The sequence below is a fragment of the Kryptolebias marmoratus genome, linkage group LG24, assembly GCF_001649575.2.
Source record: "Kryptolebias marmoratus isolate JLee-2015 linkage group LG24, ASM164957v2, whole genome shotgun sequence".
NCBI classification, from domain to species: domain Eukaryota; kingdom Metazoa; phylum Chordata; class Actinopteri; order Cyprinodontiformes; family Rivulidae; genus Kryptolebias; species Kryptolebias marmoratus.
Genome location: NC_051453.1, coordinates 18,476,582 through 18,497,449, shown reverse-complemented (window position 1 = coordinate 18,497,449; position 20,868 = coordinate 18,476,582). Strand labels below are relative to the sequence as shown.

The window sequence follows — 20,868 nt, the reverse complement described above, 5'->3', positions numbered from 1 at the left end:
TGTTTTAATGATCTTTTAATTTGTTTATTTTGTCACTGCTTTGTCAACCGAATGATGTCTGTGTGCGTTCTGAGGCTGCCGACCCGGTAGTTGGTAAACTTTACGCCTGATGAGAAACGCTGATCAGGCGGACCGGTACATTCGGCCGCCTCAGCACGCACACATTCGCCTAGCAACAAGGGCAATGTTGTGTTGAGAAAATGGGAACAAACTAAACAAATGGACTCATTTAAAAGATTAAAGCTTTTATTTTTGCTAATGTAGCATTCTTTCACACCAGGAGATGATTTGTTTTTGAGCAAAAGTTGTTTTATTTGCCGAAAAACTGCTAACGGCTAGCCATTGGATGTGCAGGACGTGCAGGAGGACTTCTTCCTCTTTTTGCAGAATCCATTCTTTATGACTGATCCCACAGCCGATAAGATACAAACTACTGAAAACTATTTGACAAAACATCACTTCAAAATGGCCAAACTAACCATTTAATACTCTCATGAATCAAATGAACATTAAATGAAACACATCTTTGAGCTGTCTGCTAAAAAAATAACCATACAAGAAATACTGAACTTGTCTGTCATCAAAACAAAAATTGGAACTAAATAAAAAAAGGTGACAATGAGGCCCTTTTAAAATAGCATATATATTTTTTTAATTTAAAAATATTACATAGTTTTAAATACTCCGTGATAACATATGCAAACAACTTTACATTTGAAGTGCTACATCAGTCATTCAAAGTTGAAATGTTCGGGGATGCAAACAAAACCAGAAACTACTTTCACACATCACACAAAATAAAAATAAAATAACCAACGTATTCGCAGCCACTCATTCAGTAGATGAAGACATAGCAGGAAGTGAGTCTGTACAATAAAACAGCATAAAATACATACAATATGTGCGACAGTTGGGTTCATACTCTCCAGCAAGGCAACAGATTGTACACTACAGTACTTTTTGTATCATTGAATTATTAACCCCACAACCTGAGAAGTGATGGACGATTACAAGAGTTATTGCATTACATAATGCATGTGCATAAATTAAACTTCATGATATTAAAGCTGTGTTGCTCTCACAACATTCAAGTCCTCGTCCCTCGACAGGGCCAGGTTATCGTACATCTCCAGACTCTTCTTGCTTCTTCTCGAGGGCTTTTCCTCCTCGTCGCCTTTCCTGCAACAGCTGCTGCATTTGCAGCAGCAGCAGCAGTGTTTGCCGCAGAACGCCATGGAGGACGTCACCACCCTGTCCCAAGGCGCCATGGAGTGCAGGGGCCGGGGCAGGAACTCCCAGCTGCGCAGGACCTTGGGAAGGTAGCGCGGCCATCGCGACTGCATCACGTTGATGATGACCACCGCGATGAACAGAACGACGATGGGCACGCCAACACCGACCAGAACTTCCCAGCCGGCCAGAGACAGGCCAAATACAGACAGGGGGAAGACCAGGAAGCACAGGAACAGGTAGAGTGCAGCAAACCAGCGGTATTTGGCAGTTTTGTTCCCCAGACCTCTGGCTAGTCTGATTGGCACCCTCATGAAGGGGATTGGATACCAAAGAAGGATGCCCATGATGTTGAAGAAGAAATGGCACAGTGCAATCTAAACAAAGCAAAAATAGATTTCAAATCCAAAAAAGAAAATTACAAGGGAAAAGAAGCCCATAAGTTTAGTCTATCTCTGAGTCTTATCATTCAGGCTAAATGCTAGTATGATGCCGTAGTCCACCATATGAACTGCTGCAATTGAACTTTTTATTTATTTATTTTACAAACGTTTTAAACAAACTAATAGATTGGACATTTAATTAATTGAACTGAGGTTTTGGTTTAAAAATTTTCCTATAAAAGCATGGGCACTTTGAGATGAAATGATGAAAACGATGGCTGCAAACGGGGACAACTGGTGCAAGCTTTCAGGCCCTTTTACCTGCAGGGAGTTGGCTAGTGTATCTCCAGGGCTAGCCATAGCAGCAAGTATGGCTGTGGTTGTTGTTCCGATGTTTGACCCCAGTGTCAGAGGATAGGCCCTCTCAAGACTAATCACACCAATACCTGGTGGTAAAAAAAAACAACGCAAAGGATGTAAATTTGAATGTAAATGCAAGTGGACCCAAATGATGAGAAACCAGTATGCTCATGATAACTTACCAACGAGAGGCGTTATAGCTGAGGTGAAGACGGAGCTACTTTGGACAATAAACGTCATCCCTGCTCCTACTAAAATTGCAATGTAGCCAGTAACCCAACCGAAGGGGAAGGGGAAGTCTGCAATCATATGAATACACAAGAAGTAAGCAACAAACATGACACGAAGAGCAGAGGCAAACAAACAAAAAAAGATCTTGCAAAGCTATGTTTGTGCCTGAGCTTTTCTGCTTTTCTCCAGGACTGCTGCACCTGGAGACGAGCCAGAAGCTACAGGAGGGGCTGTGCCTGTGCTGCTCATCAAGCATCACCACGGAAAAAAAACAGATGTGCTGACTATCAAACAGGCTCCACACAACATATGGACAAGGATACTTTTTTTTAAAATTTTGTTTTAGCTCTGTACCTGTGTTGAGCACCTTCTTGATGACCAAAGCCACCTGTCCCTTCAGCATGGAGTTGAGCAGCTTGACGATGAGGATGAGGCAGGTGCAGAGGACGAGCAGAGACAGAGCCAGGAGGATGAGGCCTATGGCTAGGTCTGGCAGTTTGACGTCCACGAAGATGTGTTTGCCTGCAGAGCATGGTTAAAAACATAAAACATCAGCTTTATGTGACATTTAAAAAGAGATTCACGTGCATGGCTCCTTTTTAGAGCAGCTGAAAGCCAAACGAGAACGATAATGATTTTGCCCATATCTCATGAACCGCTGGCTGAATTTTAATAATACTTGCAGAAAATAATCACTGGATGTCTAGCTACGACTGATTAATTCCAGACTAACTTTAACATGGCTGCCGCAGTCAGCCGACCTTGGAAAGCTCCAAAAATGGCTATTATACCTCAGTCATTTTCACAGATATTGAGCTGAATTTTCATGTAGTAGCTAAGAAACAATTACAACACATACTCTGAGCAGGATGTCTTGCCATATCTGAGCAAATTAACAGTATTTTCAAGGTTTAACCAAACCTCCAACTCTGCCATTTCTCAACATAAGAAGGTTTTGGTATAAAACATGCTGTATACATTTTTTGCTGAATATTGAGAACAGCATGAAGCTTCATTTGTTTGGGACAAAATGTTCACAGAAGCTGTACAATAAGTTTTCTTAGTGTGTCAAAATTTAAAAAAATGAACAGTATTTCTGTTTACAAAACAAAGCAGTGAATAAGGTTCTTTATTGGAGGCAGATAACACTGAGGAAGTGGTCTGTCTCACAGTCATGAGGTACTCAGGTGCTTTGACGAGGAGGCATGAAAAGACCTATTGAGGGTAATACCTGAAGCACAGCAACATCTCAAAGGCTTGCATTGTCCTGCTATCAGAGGACGTTCTTGTGGCGACCTGGCTCGCTCATGTTTCACTGAGCTTTAGTGGATCAGGTAATCCCAACTGCTCTCTGAATGTCCCCTGCCTCCATTATCTCCCTCTTCCCCCCACAGACAAGCACTAAGGCACACTTACATTTTTCTAGCTCCTCAATTGAAGTGGAGTTCAGCTCAGCCCAGGTCTGGTTTCCTTCCTCCCAACATATGACGCCAGCGGGGCAGCTTTCCACAGTCTCATTCCAGAAAGTCTAACAGAGAGGGAGGCGACAGAAACAGGAGACAACACAACGATTACTGCAGCTGCAGATAAGCATCCTTCTATCACTGCAATACAAGACTTTTTCCCCTTCATAAATAAAAGTATAATATATATCAGAACAGTCATTAGGTTAAAGGTGATTCTTTGATGGGATGCATATCACCTGCCACCTTTTATGAGTTTTAAACTACGATCATCTCATGTTGAGAAATGATCAATTTTTGGCCATTTTTGACAAACCTTGAAAATGACATTATGAATAATCTTATGTGAGATGTCACGCTTAGACTATATGTTGTGAACAAGTCTCAGTTATCGACACGTCAGATTTTATCTCCATATCTGTAAAACTGACTGACTTATAGGCATTTTTGTGTTTCATGAGTTCAGTTGACTGTAGAGGCCATCTTAAATCAGGTTGACTCCAAAACCTGATCAATTGGAGAGGCATGTTCAATGATTATTTTACAAAAGTTTAATCAAATTCTGGTGGATGGTTCATGAGATATTTTGCTAACAGACAGGCAGAGGTGACTCCAGGTAAAGTTAATGTTGCTGCATAATCTGTTAGTGCTCAGAATATGTGTTGGGGATCAGTCCCAGCTACAACCACAGCAGATTTTAGCTCAGTATTTGTAAAGTGGATTGAGTCATAGCCATTTTTTTGTGTTTTTGAAGGTCACCATCAAACAGCCAACGATTACTCTCTGCACAATTTATGAAAATTGCCCACTGGTTCATGAGATATTTATTTTGATAACAGTCACCCGCCCATTGGATTCATTTATGATAACAGAGATTTTCTTACGATGTTTGTCTTGGTTTTGCACCACTTCTTGATCAGACTCCTGTTTCGTGCGTCGGGGTCACCAGTTGCGATGCCGGTGATAACAGACTTGTCCAGCTAAGAGAAAACACTTGATTCAGAACAACGCATCCTTTTGAGTCAGAATTGTGCATCAGTTTTTAACATTGCTTGAGTGTTACCTGGATGATAGAGCTGGTGAGGGGGTCAGTGATGACGTTCAGCAGGTCGGGAGCGTCCTCTCCGGTTTCGATGTTAAAAGACTCCACCAGGAGAAGGGTAAGTTTGTACAGAACGCCCGTGGCTGCCTCCAAGGGCAGAAGGACCATCACCGACAGCCAGTTGAAGAAATCGTGAACCGTAGCGCCGGCGAACGCTCTGAAAGTACAGCAGTACACGTGTGAACAGGTTGCACGTATTCTCCCTGTGGGTCTGTTTTCTCACCCGTTGCTCTGGTTTACCTGCGGAACTCATTTCGTTCCCCCGCCTGCATCACGGCCACGATGGTGTTAGTGACCGATGTTCCGATGTTGGCGCCCATGATGATCGGTACAGCAGACCTAACATCCAGCACTAAAGAACAGGAAATAGTAGCAAAACCAACATTATTAAAGGAATAGTCCGTGACGTCAGCCATAGAGCACTAGATATGGAAAAAAGGGCAAAAGTCTTTGTCCAGGCTAGGTTAATAGCTAGTCAAATGAAGGGCTGCTTTTATCATTCTTCAAGTTTTGATCTAAAAGCCTGAAAATATGTTGCAAGAAAATGCAGCATATTGTATGCATAAAGTGTAAATGACATCTTCTAAACTCTGTTATCTTAATTTATTGGTAAGGTGGATTTTGTGGCTTTTTACAAATTTGCTTTAGTAAATAAAATGGTAAAAATGGTGTTTTAATTGTAAAGGCATAATTATTAGCATAGCCTGGATGAAGACTCTTGTCTCTTTACAACCTAAAGACGCATTTTTTCCTTTTTTCCTCCACTCTAAAAATGTGTCCAAAGCCACAAAACTCACTCTTAAGTTTAAACATACTCAGCCCACTGTGATATGAACACGACATATAAATAAAACCATAGTTAGTTGCATTCTGACATTAAAGAACACGTTGTTGACATTTATTAGTATTTTTTCATGATAAAACAAATGAAAAGAACAACTTCAGAAGAAAAAAAATTGTTTAAACCCACTTTGATAAACAATGTGCACATATTTGAGTCATTTCTAAATTAATATAAATATACACTTAAAAAAAACTATAGCATTAGAGTGAATATAGGTCATGTTTGGTGGATGTTTGTGACTTGCTTATTTTCTCTTAATAAAAGCAGAGCCCTTCATTTACTTCAACCTTTAGTAAGATTTTATCAAAAGCAAACCTTGACTTTTAATTCTGTGTTAGCAGAGAGACTTGCGATAATTTTCCTCCACATCTTGTTTCTATGACTCATAAAGTAGCAGTTTTAAATATAAACGTGATTTATTTCAGTGTTTTTTTTTTAGGGGTGGGGGGTGTCAAAGGTAAAGAAAGCCACTGCTAAAGGACATGTGAGAGCCGCAGTTTGTAGACGCCTGCTCCAGACTGTCCCTTTAACTGATAATCCAAGCTACACAAAAGCCCAGATTTGCTGCATCATGCATGTGCTTTAGTTGCTGCTGCTTGCTCTGAGTGTCTGAATAGGTGAGTTGGTGAAGTCTACTTACGTCCAGCGGACACCATGCTGACCACAATAGAAGAGGAGGTGCTGGAGCTCTGCACCAGCACTGTGACTAACACCCCGATCACCAGCCCGGCCACAGGGTTGGACAACACAGCACTGTCCTGGAAGATGTCCCCAGCAGCTTTACCTGTATGCACACACAGCCTCAATTCAGCAACGCATCACTCCAACACAAAAGCACCTCGTTGGAGCCGCTTTAGTTGCTGGCGAGTACAGTAAATGTGCAAGGTTGGCTCATGAGCCTACGGCTTTAGACGGAATATGATGTTTTCACCTCCCACTAGCTGGAAAGCCGAGCTGAGGATATCCAGAGAGCAAATAAACAGGTAGAGTAATCCAATCAGCAGAACCAGCTTCACCAATGCAGTAAGAACTCTCATTATCTTTCCTTTTGTGTCCAGATCTGTACGGGAAGAAAAACAAACAAGAAAAACCAAAACACAGAGTCAGGGATGATTGTTAATCACCTACTGCCGAACGGTGAAGGTGATGTTTGTGATTTTAATGATACTGTCAGAAAATAATCATTGGATGGACGTCAACAACTGATTAACTTTTGGAGTCAACCCAATTCAAAATGGACACTACAGCAAATCAACCCAAAAAAAAAAAAGAGTCATTCACAACACATACTGCATAATAAGCTCAGACTCTGCACATAAAGCTACTTTCAAGGTTTGACCAAAATGGCTATAACTTCAATGTTTCTCAGCAAAAAAAGACAGATTTTAGTCTACAACTCTGGCATGAAAGGGGATGTGCGATAGACATTCCTTTAAGGAACGCTGGACCTTTAAGTCTTTCGAATGACCGGCTACCTTACCCACCTGACCACTTGACTCCCGTGTCTTTGAGTTCGGGCAGATCCCAGGGATCATCCTCAGCAGGGTCCACGTTCACCAGGTCCAAAGTGGAGTAGGCCGGTGGGATGACCTCGTCTTTATCCCGAGCCTTGTCATCTGTCATTGGACAGACAGATGACACTTATAATATAAATATGTGACTTATATATAAATATGTATTTTAGGATAAGAGTTTCATGAGGTTCCCAGAGAAAATCACATACTTATAGCGGTGGTGGACTGAGTCCCCTCTTCTGGTCTTGGAGCCATGATTGTCTGAGAAGCAAAGGAAAACAGAACAAAGAGTTAAAACTGTAGATAACCAAAAAAAAAAAAAAAAAGCTGGGATAAAAAGAACAAAAGCACCTGATACACTGTAATAACCCGGATACTCACAGGCTAAAAACAAAACACCACCTGATAATAATGAGCTTTAAAGCGCTTTGAAAACCCCCCACTTTCACGACATTCAACCCGCGCAGCCCATCTTGTGAAGGAAGGAAAAACAAGACGAGGCAGAGTCCTCACCTGCAGCTGTGCGCCAGCGTGTCCGCAGCTGGAGCTGGAGTCTCACCTGTCGGTCCCACCTGACGCTGCTCTTATAGCGCGGCTGCGGAGCGCGCGCCCGCCGCCCGCAGTTCGAAGGTCGTGCGCCTCTGGGCAGAGTGCACGGAGGATTACCTGTGTGCTGCAGCTCTCAGCTGATAACAGCCCCAATAACCTGAGGAGTAATCAGAGTCACAGACCAGGACGCCTGACTACATCACAGGTCAGAGCCAGAAAACGACTAGATTTCGTTCTTTAGGTCATCTTTTCCCTCCCCGGCTTTGCATCCATTTTTTATGATTTAAATCTACAAAACAAAACCATCCAACAGTTATAAATTGCTAATTGCCAGTAGCTTAACACAGTCATCATCAACTGCTGGCTCATGGGCCTTCTCTGGTCTGAGGGGGGCTTTTTCCTGGCCTGGAAAAGTGCCAACCTTGCATATAAGACTTGCTTTTATCCCTGACCGTGAACAAAAGCAGTAGCTTCCTGTTTTCTACAAAGATTTTCTCTCTATTCAGAATTAAAATAAAATAAAATAAAATAAAATAAAATAAAATAAAATAAAATAAAATAAAATAACTCAGATTTCAATCAAGATGAAATTGTGCAACCATGTCCCTGGACTTAGAGCAACTGTGGTACAAGTACCATTGGTGGTACTCATGGTCCCTTAAGTTCAAAATTTGCTAATTAAACATCATAATAAGCCTAATAGTGATGCACAGAGCAAAACTAATGAGGGGGTTCAAGCAAACACAATGTTGTCTCCTAATGGAAACTACTTAAAACAAAGCTGCAATATTTTGAGAACTCCCACAGAAACTGTAGCTGTATAGTGTAATGGTTAACTAATGTGCGACTGGATACTGCAGCACTGAGTGAAGGTTCTGTAGGGTTCCCTAAAACACAGAGGAGGTTTGAATCATGTTGCATTTCTTTGTTGTTAAGCAGAAGAAGAGCCGAGGCTGTGGTGTCTGATCTCAGCGGGGAACCATCACATCCCGGGCCCTCTCCACACTGCTCTGGATAGTTTTAAAAAACAGATCTTTTATGCTGTGGTTGTGACTCTTGTCCACACAAACAGAGTTATTGATGAGAAAAACTGATCTGTCACCTCTAAATTTTGATTGTATGCTGAATTACGTAAAATGCATTCTGAGAGAATCTTAATCAAGTTCTTTCTCTGGATTCTGGGATGTTGTTGATGTGGACGATCTCACCACCTAGTGGCATATCGTGGCTATTTTAACCTGTTTTTTTTTAGAACGTGTCGACAGAAAAAAGAAAGAGGAATATATATCTGACCCATGATGGAAGAATGAGTCTCAATGATGAATTAGTCAATACTGAGTTGATCTGTAGTGACGTCATCTTGAGTTCCAGCCTTAAATTTAAAAGGGGGAATCCCCAACCTTCACAATGAAGCCAAACATTATACGAAGGGATTTCCTGTCGACAGCCAACAGAGAAAGTGGTTAAATAGGTGTTTTAAGACAACGGATTATGTCAGAAGACGTGCCTCTTAAAAACATTTGATTTAAAAGTTAGATTAGGAAAATTATTACATATTTTAGTTACTGGGATTGCCAGATGGGGTCCTTATGTACTCATTTTAGGTAAATCTTAATTATGGCAAAAATTTAGATTTTCACTTTTTTTGTACTTCTGCTTTTGTGTGTGTGTATATATATATATATATATATATATATATATATATCATATATGATATATATGATATATATATATGATAATCATGTGTTGGTACTTAAATGTTTAGTATCTTATGAAGTGACACTTGCTTTTAAGGTAAGTATGCAAATATAATAAAAATGGTAAAACAATTTTAAATGTTTACTGCACATAAATAGATTATAGTTTGATGTAATACAGATATTATATATTATAATTATTTACATCAAAGCAGAAAAAAATTNGGAGGGGGGGGTACACCTGCTCTGAAGTTTTATTTTAAAGGTTTGTTTTTGTTGTTATTTTGATTTATTATTTTTTTCTAAAACAAAATAAAAAAAAATTATAGTCTTAAACTGAATGTCCCTTTTTGAAATAGTAATGTCGAGCAAAAGGGAAAAAAAGTCACAAGCTCAGGACAGGTAATGATAATACAGGGTCATCAAAGGTTATCTGACATTTCTCCATACGGTGCAACTTTTCACCATTTTTTGTTGCATATTTGTCTCCAGTTAACAAGTAATCAAAATTGAACATAAATCTGTTATCTTCACTTAGGCACATTGCACATGTATACACTCACTGTCCCATACATACAGTTCATAGCATACAAACATGCAGTGGTTTACAGCTCTGTAGATAACGCACACTCCTGCCCATGTTTATTGCTCACTGTATTTATCTGTATTTATAGTGAGAGAGATAGGACTGTAACAACATCTAAAATAAATGGTGTGAATATAAGTAAATGATTAAACTTTGATTGGGTTTCAGCTGCTCCCCATCTGCAGTAAAATAATCATGATAGATTTAATACAGCATCTGTAATAAAAAAAAAAGTTCACTGAGTTGATGGAAAATAAAATCAAGTTTATAGACTTTTCTAAGTTAAGATAAAGAAATGACAACACAATAATTGCAGGAGTTTGTTAAATGGCAAATTAGGATTTTTTTTTTGATATAATAAGAAATACGGGGCTTACATGATGTGTCTTAACCTGTTGTAGCTGTGTTTTATTTGTAGATTTAATCTCTTTAGACCTTAAATAGCAAAAGCCTGAAAAACCTGTGAACTCCTCTGAATCTTTATAGATCCAGAATATAAAAATAAAAATCATGTTGGCATGTAAAAACTAACAAAATATCGTTGTTGGCTAAATTAGTGACCTAGCTCACATCTAGGGACAATTTAGCTACCAGTTTAGTTACCAGTGAACCTAATATGCATTTTCTTTTGCTCTGTGAGAGGAAACTGGAGTTCCTGGAGAAAATCCAAACGTGCACGGGGAAAACATGTAAACCACACAGAAAAGGCAAACCTGCAACGTTCTCACTCTGAGGCGACAGCTCTAACTGTGCTGCTGTGCCACATGGAAGCAGTGATGATATTCCGAACTAGAAGCACTCAGAGAGCGCAAACCTCCACCAAGGCCACAGCGGGATTAAAAAAACAGTGCGAACTGGATCATAATGTGGATCAGCACCAAACTTTATTCCATTTTTTTTGGTAACAACTCCAACATCTCCTGAAGATTTGCTCCAAATCTATTCATCAGTTTTTACCTGATCTTTGCTAACAGACAGACAAGCAAACACATCCAGAAACATAACTGGGGTTACCTGTGCCCTTGACCTTTGACCCCATCACCCTGTACACAACGATGATCACCCTTGACCCATGAAGTTTCTAGCTGTGCAGTTTAATTTTCCTGTTTTATAGCTGCAGAGTTAACCACATTTTCAGTTGCAGTTTAGGTGCTGATGTTAGTAACTGAGCGACACAGCGAGATAAGCACATTTGGACCATTGTTTTTTTTAACAGTTATTAATTACTACTGGTGTGGTTTTTACACTTGGACATTTGGGGCTGTAGCTGCTGTGCAGACATTTAAATACGGCACTAAAATGACAAAGACTAAACTGAAAAAGGTAACAACCACATTGTGCGCAGCCAATTTTCGAAAGCCTCGGCTTACTTTGTGAGTGTAGCTTGCAAAACTGTATTCCAGCTCACGCACATTATTTCGTTCCGCCCACATCATACCCACCTCGCCCTGCTTTGCACCAACCTTGGCAGCAGGCTTTAAATATTATGACTTAATTGACCGGAGTACACTGCCAAAATGATGATAGGCAGATTTGAACTAGTTTATTAATCATTATTTATCAACGGTGTGGTTTTGAGACCTGAACACAAACGCAACCCAGTTAGATGCTGGCATAAGACAGCTTTCGTTATATTAGCCTGCTAGCATTTCTTTACTAGGCACAAGTTATTATTTTATATTAACACAAAATATGAAATATCCAAATCTAAGCAACATTTGGGACTCTGGACTGTATTTAGTCCTTACAATAGAGGCGTCTAGACAGGCTAATCTTGCTAAGTCCCGTTAACAACCAAGTCCACAGCTGAATTGTTTTCATTGATATCTCTTTACCATTCAGCCAAGTGGACTTGGACAAAATCTTTCTTTTTTGTGCATGTGATTTGTTTCTAATTGTGTTGAGAAACGTTAACTTCTTTGCATTAACAAAACTAGCTAAAATTGGCTAGTTTTGTTAATACCATCCTACGAGTCTTTCAGACAAGAAGTGATCCACACAGGCAACAAAAAACATTAAAGAACGCTAAAAATTTTTTGCTAGTATTTCCTTTTTTGTACTGCCTGTTTACATATATTGCAATATTATATAAGTTAACTTTATATATACGGTATTTTTCAATTTTCAATTTTCCGAACAAGCAATATTTTCATAACATCATTACAAAACCTTATTTAAAAAAAAAATATATATATATATTCTAAAAATATATATATATATATATTCCGTTTTTTGAGTATTATTTTCAATACACTATGAATTTGATGTAACATAACTGAATGTTAAGGCATCTTTTTTAATAAAGGACAAACATTTTGCTGATGGTTGTAAACACAGTGTCTTCATTATTTCAGCAAACAGCGTATTGCTGCATTTTATGAGGCGTAAATGTAAGCTAATTTAATTATTGTGCAGATAGAAGACAAAAGGTGGAGCAGGCTATCTTTAGCTGATTAAATATCTTACTGATAATTGTTAATATGTGCTGTTGCCCAGAGGAGCAGCTTCTGTGCAGTTTTGAACAGGGTGATATCTCTAATAGGTATCTGATTTTCTTCAAACCATTTGTCCCCGGCCTTGACCTCCTCGCAGAGTTTACAATAACAAGACATGATCAGAGCGTGAGATGACTGAAGGCCCAACGCGTGGTGTAGCAATTAAACATGAAGAGGCATCTCAAAGAGGCAGCATTTTACAATCCCCCCCAGGTTATTTATTGACTAAACCATTAGGTTTGATGTAACACTCTTCTGCATGTGACTTCAGAAGACCCACATATGATGGAAGGATCATTTGAGGCTTACCTTTGACCTTTGAAACACTGCTTTCACTGTCCTCCACCCACATGCAAATCACATCTTGCTTTCATCCCTGCAATTATGTGTTGCATTCTCCCCTTTTTATAAGTGATTTTCCTGTTTTCTATTTGTTTATAAATCCCTATAGTTCTCTATGTTTAAAGCAGCTGGCAGGTTAAATAAATGTTTTGTGTTCCTCACGAGTTTTATATTTATGTTGTTATTATATCAGGGTAAATGATTGTCTGAAGGGGTCACTGCCTGTCTGCCAGGTTGGCACAGTCCATGGAGGGTCACGCAGTTTGCCCTCATGTTACACAGAGAGAGGCCGCCCTGTAGTACTACGCAGTGCGTAGGCGGCGCTGTAAAACCATAAAACTCAGCTGGTAAAACTTGTCCAAACTGGCTGAATCCCTGCGAGTGACTATCATGTAAGATATTACAATCAGACTGACACAGAAAATACAGCAATGGAAGGTCAATGTGTTTCTGCAGGTTTTATCTTCGGTTTCCAAAGAGACCGTTTGAGGAAACAAACTGAACACTAGTAGCAGTTTTTCATTGGCTATAAAGAAGATTGGCATCAATAATAACACCATCCATGACACTTAACAGCATGTAAACCTCTTTTTTTGCTTAGATTTATGATCAATTTTGGCAACTGAAACAACAGAAAGTCTACCAAAATGCATTCTATAAATTGAGCTGCTGCCCTCAGATAGTCACAGTAAAAAGTCAGACACTCCAACAGCCTCTAAAGATTATTTATAAACCAAAAATGGTGTTCAAATGTACCGTATATCACATGTTATAGGCAGCAGAGATGTGGCTCTGCAGAAATATTCTCCCATGTTGTCATGAAGTATGGTGGTGCATGCAGATAATATGTGAAACACAAAGGCGGAGTTGTGTAAAAGCTTGGTTCTCATGATATTTGCTGATCAGGAAGCTTTAGAGGGATACTTCGGCCACTTGTTCATTGTAAACGTCATAAACAGTCTCATCTCTTGTAGATAGCAACTCTGCATCTGGTTCTGCCATGATAAGTTATTTTGAAAGTATTCAAAATGGAAACTTATGTCACCTTTACTGCCAGAATACATGCATACTCCTGCACATTGAACCACTGGACCAGTGAATATGAAGGAATATTAGGATCCTCAGCCAGCAGGATTAGCCGCTGCACCTGAAAACTCCATCAAAGGTAGCAGCAAAGTGAACAGACCTTGCTGGGGTTAGTCGTCACTAGGAGAGCTTAATTTAGCTGTGCTGAATTTCTGTGTCCAGAATTTTTGCCTTTTTTTTAGTTAGTTGTTAATCCTACTTGTGAGATTTCAGTTCACCTTGTATGAGAAAAGGACAAAGTAAGCATGCTCTGTGAAAAGCCTGATTAGCTGCGAATTGGTCTTTTTCATATTAGGAATAACAGAATACTTGCAGATAAACCTGAAAACTATTTTTGAAATGCCCATCCATTGTACAGGGTTGCTGTTCAGCTTGAGAGTTTAGTTCAGTTTATTTCAGATTAAAAACTGTAACTAAGTCAGTATTTCTAGTTACTTTGGGATTTGAATAGTCAGTTGAAATGACAAATTTTAATCAGCTTAAATTATTGCGCAGATATGCTGTAAACTCTGCTTTGCAAACATTCATTAATCATACACAATCTTTTACTGTCCTGCTTTAAATCCACCTTTTAGGAGAATATTAACCTTTAAACACTACACCCCAGCCTTACCCCTCCCTCCAGTGGTAAAATAAATTGGGTGAAGCGTTAGAGGAGAACATAGAAAGCTCCTTTTTGTTCTTTGGATGGAGCTGCTGTGAAGTTCCCACATGCACCAGCAGATGGGGGCAGATATTTGTGCAAAGGTCCACTTATTGTACCACCAGTGTTATTTGTTTAAGGAGGAAGTCTGTATTCAATGTTAGTCAGTGCTCCACAGAAATTATATTCTAGAGGACAATAGGCAAACTAGCCTTATTATTATCTAGATATCACCCCAGAATTTACCGGACAAGAACCATTTCTGTCATCATAATGTAATGTTAAAAAATGAGTTTAAAGAGGTTGAGTGGCCTGATCAGCGCTTTTGTTTCTAGTTGTTGCGTGGCAGCTGCTTCTGCTTATACGTTCCTTATAAAGCACTGAAATAAAAGTCTGTGCTGTCCCTAGCTGTATGTGTAGGAAACACATTCTGTTCACAAAAGTGGCTGCAAGTTCACACACATGCATTAGTCTAAGCAACAAAAATCTGAAGAATATAAATCAGCCAAAGACAAAACGCTGCCCGAAAACGTATGGAGTAAAGCTTTGTTTTAGACAGATTAGATTAAAATGGACATTTTCCAAAGTAATGGAAAACGACAGGAAATGCCTGTTGTTTAAAACCATTCCAGCTCATCAGAAGAACAGATGAAGGAAGGTCATGGCCAAGGTATGCTCGCTGTTCCAGAAACCTTCAGAGAGGTGATTTCAGATATGTGATGACATGCTTTTTCTGGAAATCAGCAAAATAACTCCTTAAATACAATTAACAATTAGTTCAAAAAGTTTAAATTAAGGAGGATTGCTGCCATCTTAAAACAGTTTCAGGCTAAAAAATTTTATTAAGGGCAAACGTCATTTCACAGACCTTTACACCAGAGTCAGTTACACATTTCACAGTATTTACGTATAATTCTGTTCTTATTTGCAGCAAAAAACTGTAGAGCCTATCAGTTAAATAAATGTGAACTGATGTGAGGTTTATGAAACAGTGTTTAAATGAACCTCTATGAAAACTTTGAGATCGGAAATGTTTAAGATGGCAACAATCTATTTTGGTCTTTTCTGAGATCAGACTAGTTGTTAGCTCATCAGTTCTGTTGGACATAAAAGTTTATTTCTCCCACCTGAGGCTGTTCAACCAGCTATCTGTATTATGCACCATGTCTAAATATAATTCTCCCTCTGAATGAAACTAACACAATTTTTGGCTATGTATTGTATATTTGTCAGAAGTTACTGAGCCTGAGCATCATGACTGCAGGTGTTTATCTGATCTCCAGATATCCCACCTGTGTGCATCAGACAGTACATTCACCTGCGCTGGCACTTGGCTGACCTTGGAGGTGATCGATAGGAAGACTGATTCACGAGTCCTCCACACGCTCCGGTGGGCAGTCATTCATCTTTTGTCTCATCGCACAGCAGGGTGGTGGAATGTGAAGAGGTGAAAACAGATTAAGAAAGCTTTCTACACTGATTGTAGGTGTTTTGTGATTTCGTTCGAGAGGTCTTGTTTGATTATCATAAATGATTGTTCAGTTGCTTTAAACACACAAAAACCTCTTGTTCTGTATAAAATCAGTGTCCTAATATCACATTAAAACACCAGCATTTTGAAGGTTTTCATGTCTACTTTTTATTTTTGAAGTACAGCTAACATTTCTTGATCTGTAACTGTTCCCGAACCAGATGTGAAACCAGGTAATGAACAAATACAGAAAAAATTGACCAGGGATCTCATTATTATTGGCATCATTCAGGAGCTCCTCAGTAATGCAGCATGATCTGCAGAAACAACATAAATCTTTGAGAAATAACATGAGATTGGTTGTGATACACTTTCGCTTCCCGCAGACAGACCCATGCCCAGGTGAAAGGTCACCACAGCTAAAACGGAGCAGGAAACAAAGTGACTGTACCTCACTGATCCATTCGGTGAAAGCAGACGTGCGAGTGAAGACGGTGGGTTTCTTTACTTCATTGCAGATGTTTGATGAAACAAAGCTGGTAACACCCTGGATGTACCACCTACCGTCCTGACCCAAACAGTTCAGAGGACTCCCAGAGTCTCCCTGTGAGAGAAGCAGAAAGAGAATGAAGGCTCCCATAATGCTCGCGTGCAGCAGATAAGCTCTGCCAGGGAAAAAGCTAGTTTCTTTTGATCCAGCTGCTCACGTTGCATCCTGATACGACGTCTCCTCCTGCACACACCATGGTGCTCTTCACAACAGTGCCCCACCAGTCGCTGCTGCTGCACACGCTGTGCTCCACCACAGGCAGCAGGGCCTGCTGCAGTTTATCAGGCATGGGGCCGTGGGCTGGCACACAGAGACGACACAGATGCTGTTTAAATGTGCAAATACATCAGAGTGTCGACTGAAATTATTTGGAACCATTTACCCAGTAATGTCCCTTTTAAATATTATCTGCAGAAGCTGTTAGTAAAACATGGGTCAGGTAGTTAGAATGACTCAGGTATCGATGTTTTTAAACCTGTAAGGATATTCTGGTCATTTTGAAGTGGGGTTCTATGAAAAAGTTATGAACAATTGATATTTTACTTGTTTTGGATAGCTCTTTGAATGACCTCAATTTGGAGAAATAGTTTAATTCTGACAGAACTGGTAGCTGGCCAAAGTGAATTACTGCCATCTTAAAACAGCTCCAGTCTCCAAAATGTCATAAAGATTCATGCAAACTGTATTTCACAAACCTTAACACCAATGTTATTTTTGCAATACATAATAATTTACATACAATTTTGTGGTTATTTGCAAGCACAAATGGCACTAACAGCGCAGTGTAATCAACTCTGCATGGAATTTTAAGATATTTCTGCCAAAATAGGCATGTAAGGCAAAAGTAAAGGTTGAAAGCTTCAACGGATGCAATGATTTAAAGCTTTTAATACAGAAGTTGTTTTAAGAAATCTGCTTTGAAAGGGGATCCACTTGGACTAGTTTTTATTAGCTCCTCAATGTTATCCTAGCAACAAATTCATACTGATTTATGCAAACACTATTATTTAAACAATCACATCACATCAGCTTTGCACAACATAGTTGTTTCAGAAAAAATATAATGAAATTCCTGCCAGAATTGACCCCAGGTTTCACTGGAAGTGCTACACCACATATTTGTTTTTGCAAAATAAATAAATAAATAAATACCCAATTAACCATGCAATGTGAAATGGATAGCGTGTAAATGCCTATAAAATAGCATTTGCATGAAGCACTTTGAAATCTTTGAGACTGGAGTTGTTTTAAAATGGCAGCAATCCACTTTGACTAACCATTAGCCCATAAATTATTTCAGAAATAAACTCTATTTATTTCCTCAAACAAAATTGCCAAAAATAAATTTTCAGTGGGGTTGATGTATTCTGACTTTAAAAGTCTGATGAGAATTTTTGAAATTGTCTAGAAAGCTGCAGTCTCTTGGCTAAAACTATGAACATTAAACTCAAGAAAGGTTTCTAGTTATCTGAGGAAAAACGTTCTGACCAAAGGCATGAGGAAAAACGTTCTGCTAAAAAAATGGCTTAGGAACTAATCCATTTGCTTAATGTTCTTTATGGCAGGCTGCTTCTTTTGTTTGTGCATAAATAGTGCAAAAAAAACATCCTAACAAAGTTTTTTTTCTGTTGTCAAATGACAGATTAAGGTTAAAGTTATGCCTTGACTCTGTACATTAACACACTAAATTGAGGTCACTTCAAAACAAGTTCCACATTTTCTAAAATTCTGATTTTATGACTACATTAAGATAATAAAATTCCTTAAGTAAAAGGTTGGTTTTTTCCCCCTAGCTCTTTAGGTTACTGAACAGAGTGGACTTTAAGGAAAAGGGGAGGTCCATGTATTTTTTAAGCTTGTACAAAAAAAAAAAATTCACTAAATTTGTTACAAAGACCATCTGAAAAGTTGCCAAATCTAGAGAAAAGGTTGCTAAAATGGCAACAATGAATTCCATATGTGCATTTCCCAACGGGTCTCTGCTTGGGCTACAGCTCTGTGTTGACACAAAGAAAGTAAAACTAAGGAAGGCTGCGCAAATACATAGTCTCTATGGATAAAAATGTATACCAGGAAGAGCAAAAAGGCCAAAGAGCTCCTGTTGACATGAAATTTGAGCACTAATTTTGTCAGTTTAAAACCTGGATGTGAGGTCAAAAAAAGCCAGTATTAAAGAAGTTCATTCATTTCTACAACAGGCCAATAGAAACCCTGATTTTATGGTCTAATGTGGCCACGTTCTTATGTTCGTCTTCTGTCTGAGCCTTAATACTGCAGAGCTTCCCAACAATTCACAGTGAAAACAGAAACTGCATGACAGAGATAGGAAAGCAGTGGTATTACTGTAAAGGTTGCCCCAGCCAGTGATGTAACAGGGGGCTCCATGGGCGAGGATCTCTCCGGCCTGTGGAAGGCAAGCCACGCTGACGCTGTCGTTCAGGATGGGGCTCTTATCCAGTTTTAGCAGGGTGAGATCATTGCTGAGAGGAAAACATTATTAGAGTTAGATTTTTACTCATCGGCAAGGTGAAAAAAAAAGGTAATGCCGTCACCCATCAGCCACGTGGTCGATGTCCCAGTCAGGATGGACAATGATGCGCAGGATGTCTCGGATCTGTTCTGTGCCCTCCTGTGTGCTCATGTCGTGCTCACCTAAAACCACACGATACACATCGCCAGGCCTATAGGATGTAAGAGGTTTGCTTTATTTCTAGCATTATATTCCTTTACGGATCATTGCACTGATTGCATTATAGTCACCAGATGCAGTGTCCAGCAGTCAACACCCAACGAGGTGCAATTAGAGTTCCTCCACATGTATGATGATAACGACTGCCATGCTTTACTTGCAAAGAGATCTGTGAAAAACATGTTAGGATGTAATAATCCTAATTAAATGAATACTTATTGTATAATAATATGTTGACGTTACCTGCCAAGGCCAACTATGAGCACGAGCATCTTCTCCATTTACAATCCTATTCGTGTCAGGTTTGACAGCAGGTGTACCACATCCAAAAACTACTAACCCACAATAAGATTTTATACATTTACATGCTTGTATTGTGTTACATCAGCATTTGGTAGGAAAAAGTCACCTTTTAAATTCTGATTTAACCAAGTAACTCACCAAATACTGCCTGAAGCAGCAGGAAGGCGAGTGTCCGCAGCATGATTTCAGTGTGACGAAGCGAGCTGCAGTCTTTCTGTTCAGCTCTTATACCTGCTCAGAATGTCTGACTCTTACCTGAGCGACTCTGTTATCAGACTTTGCTGCTGATTGTGGCTGAGAAAAAACACAGATGCATCTGTTGGTCTGCCAGAAAGCTGACTAAATGTGAGCAATGTTAGGAACACAAAGGTATTAATAAATAACCTGAGCAGTTTCTGTGTCCGTGATGCTGGACTGAATTTTATATGACTATTGCAATAAAAAGCCCTGTTCTTCATGCTATTTGACCTAAAGTCACCTTTCCAGACTGTCCTGTCTTATTTATCATTCTGCCCCGGGCACATGTTTACTCCAAGGTCACCCTCAGAGGCCTAATCAGTAGAAATACATAATGTTTACATTTCTTTAAGGCTTATAAAACATGATTTTGGCAGGAATTATAATTGGCCATTTGATTGTGAAATCTTTTGAATGTTAAAAATGAATGTAGATGATTGTTATATGCACATTTTTGATAAGAAAATAGTCTAGTGTTTTCAACAAACCGTTATTGTTTGTGTTTTATAGGGGATTGTCCTGAAACATCAACAGAACTTCTTTAGAACAGGATGAGATAACCCATCTATACAGACTTTAACATCGCCGTAGTTCCAGCAATATGGCCGTCTGTTTTAAGGCTTTCGTTTTATAACAGTGAGGGGAGAGAGACCTTGGCGGGCGATTGCAGCTCAGTTTGTTGTTGTCTTCAGCAGTGAAGTAAAGAGAGAGTAAAACATACTTAACAAAGTCGAAGATTACCCTTTTCACTTTAAGAGATACGTTTTTGTTTATCAGCCTCTGAATTCTTTCCCTATTACCTAAAAACTTTAGACCTACCTCAACGCCATCACCTTAACCCTCCTGGGTGACCTTTAGGACAAACTGTTGACCTCATGCCCAACCCAAGGGTTACCACAGTCAGGTGTCCTCCTTTTCCTACCTGGTGATGAGGAAAACTGTGCTGGTCTGGTTATTTTAAGCTGATGCAAACTGATATTTCCTAAATAATTTACTAATCTGTCAGAATTATTAATATTCTTTTGAACTATGTTCCAAAGTAAAACCCTTGTCAAACAGGCTAAACTGTTCAAAATGTTCGCATATAGAAACT

The 20,868-nt window shown here is 39.3% G+C and overlaps 2 protein-coding genes across 3 annotated transcripts; both read right to left on the bottom strand.

The window, feature by feature from the left end:
- Positions 1-274: 274 nt before the first annotated feature.
- On the bottom strand, positions 275-9,222 carry slc34a2b (solute carrier family 34 member 2b). Its single transcript, XM_017423381.3, has 13 exons — positions 7,641-9,222; positions 7,337-7,388; positions 7,098-7,229; positions 6,545-6,673; positions 6,254-6,397; positions 5,010-5,121; positions 4,731-4,926; positions 4,552-4,647; positions 3,621-3,732; positions 2,559-2,726; positions 2,156-2,272; positions 1,935-2,059; positions 275-1,607 (listed from the first exon to the last, which is right to left on the bottom strand). Exons 2-13 carry the CDS (start codon positions 7,380-7,382, stop codon positions 1,062-1,064), a joined length of 1,923 nt encoding a protein of 640 aa, XP_017278870.1. The 5' UTR covers positions 7,383-7,388; positions 7,641-9,222; the 3' UTR covers positions 275-1,061.
- Positions 9,223-16,148: 6,926 nt separating this feature from the next.
- LOC108240172 (chymotrypsin-like elastase family member 3B) lies at positions 16,149-19,788 on the bottom strand. 2 transcript variants are annotated; one of them, XM_017423409.3, is made up of 8 exons: positions 19,677-19,788; positions 19,479-19,567; positions 19,307-19,404; positions 19,099-19,227; positions 18,890-19,026; positions 16,704-16,846; positions 16,448-16,600; positions 16,149-16,313 (listed from the first exon to the last, which is right to left on the bottom strand). In XM_017423409.3, exons 1-8 carry the CDS (start codon positions 19,717-19,719, stop codon positions 16,296-16,298), a joined length of 810 nt encoding a protein of 269 aa, XP_017278898.1. In that variant the 5' UTR covers positions 19,720-19,788; the 3' UTR covers positions 16,149-16,295. The 2 variants fall into 2 exon arrangements, with proteins under 2 accessions (XP_017278898.1, XP_017278899.1); XM_017423410.3 differs by having other exon boundaries at positions 19,479-19,570; positions 19,677-19,775.
- Between the last annotated feature and the right edge of the window lie 1,080 nt (positions 19,789-20,868).

Bases quoted from the DNA above. Each gene is read 5' to 3' on its own strand.
- slc34a2b (XM_017423381.3), bottom strand. From the start codon at position 7,382: ATGGCTCCAAGACCAGAAGAGGGGACTCAGTCCACCACCGCTATAA. The intron at 3,733-4,551 runs GTAAGAAAATCT...CCTCTCTGTTAG, and splicing joins GCAAAACCAAGACAAACATC to ACTTTCTGGAATGAGACTGT. The intron at 2,273-2,558 runs GTACAGAGCTAA...ATATGATTGCAG, and splicing joins CAAGAAGGTGCTCAACACAG to ACTTCCCCTTCCCCTTCGGT.
- LOC108240172 (XM_017423410.3), bottom strand. From the start codon at position 19,719: ATGCTGCGGACACTCGCCTTCCTGCTGCTTCAGGCAGTATTTG. The intron at 19,228-19,306 runs GTGACTATAATG...TACATCCTATAG, and splicing joins ACTGCTGGACACTGCATCTG to GCCTGGCGATGTGTATCGTG. The intron at 16,601-16,703 runs GTGAGCAGCTGG...CTTCTCTCACAG, and splicing joins ACGTCGTATCAGGATGCAAC to GGAGACTCTGGGAGTCCTCT.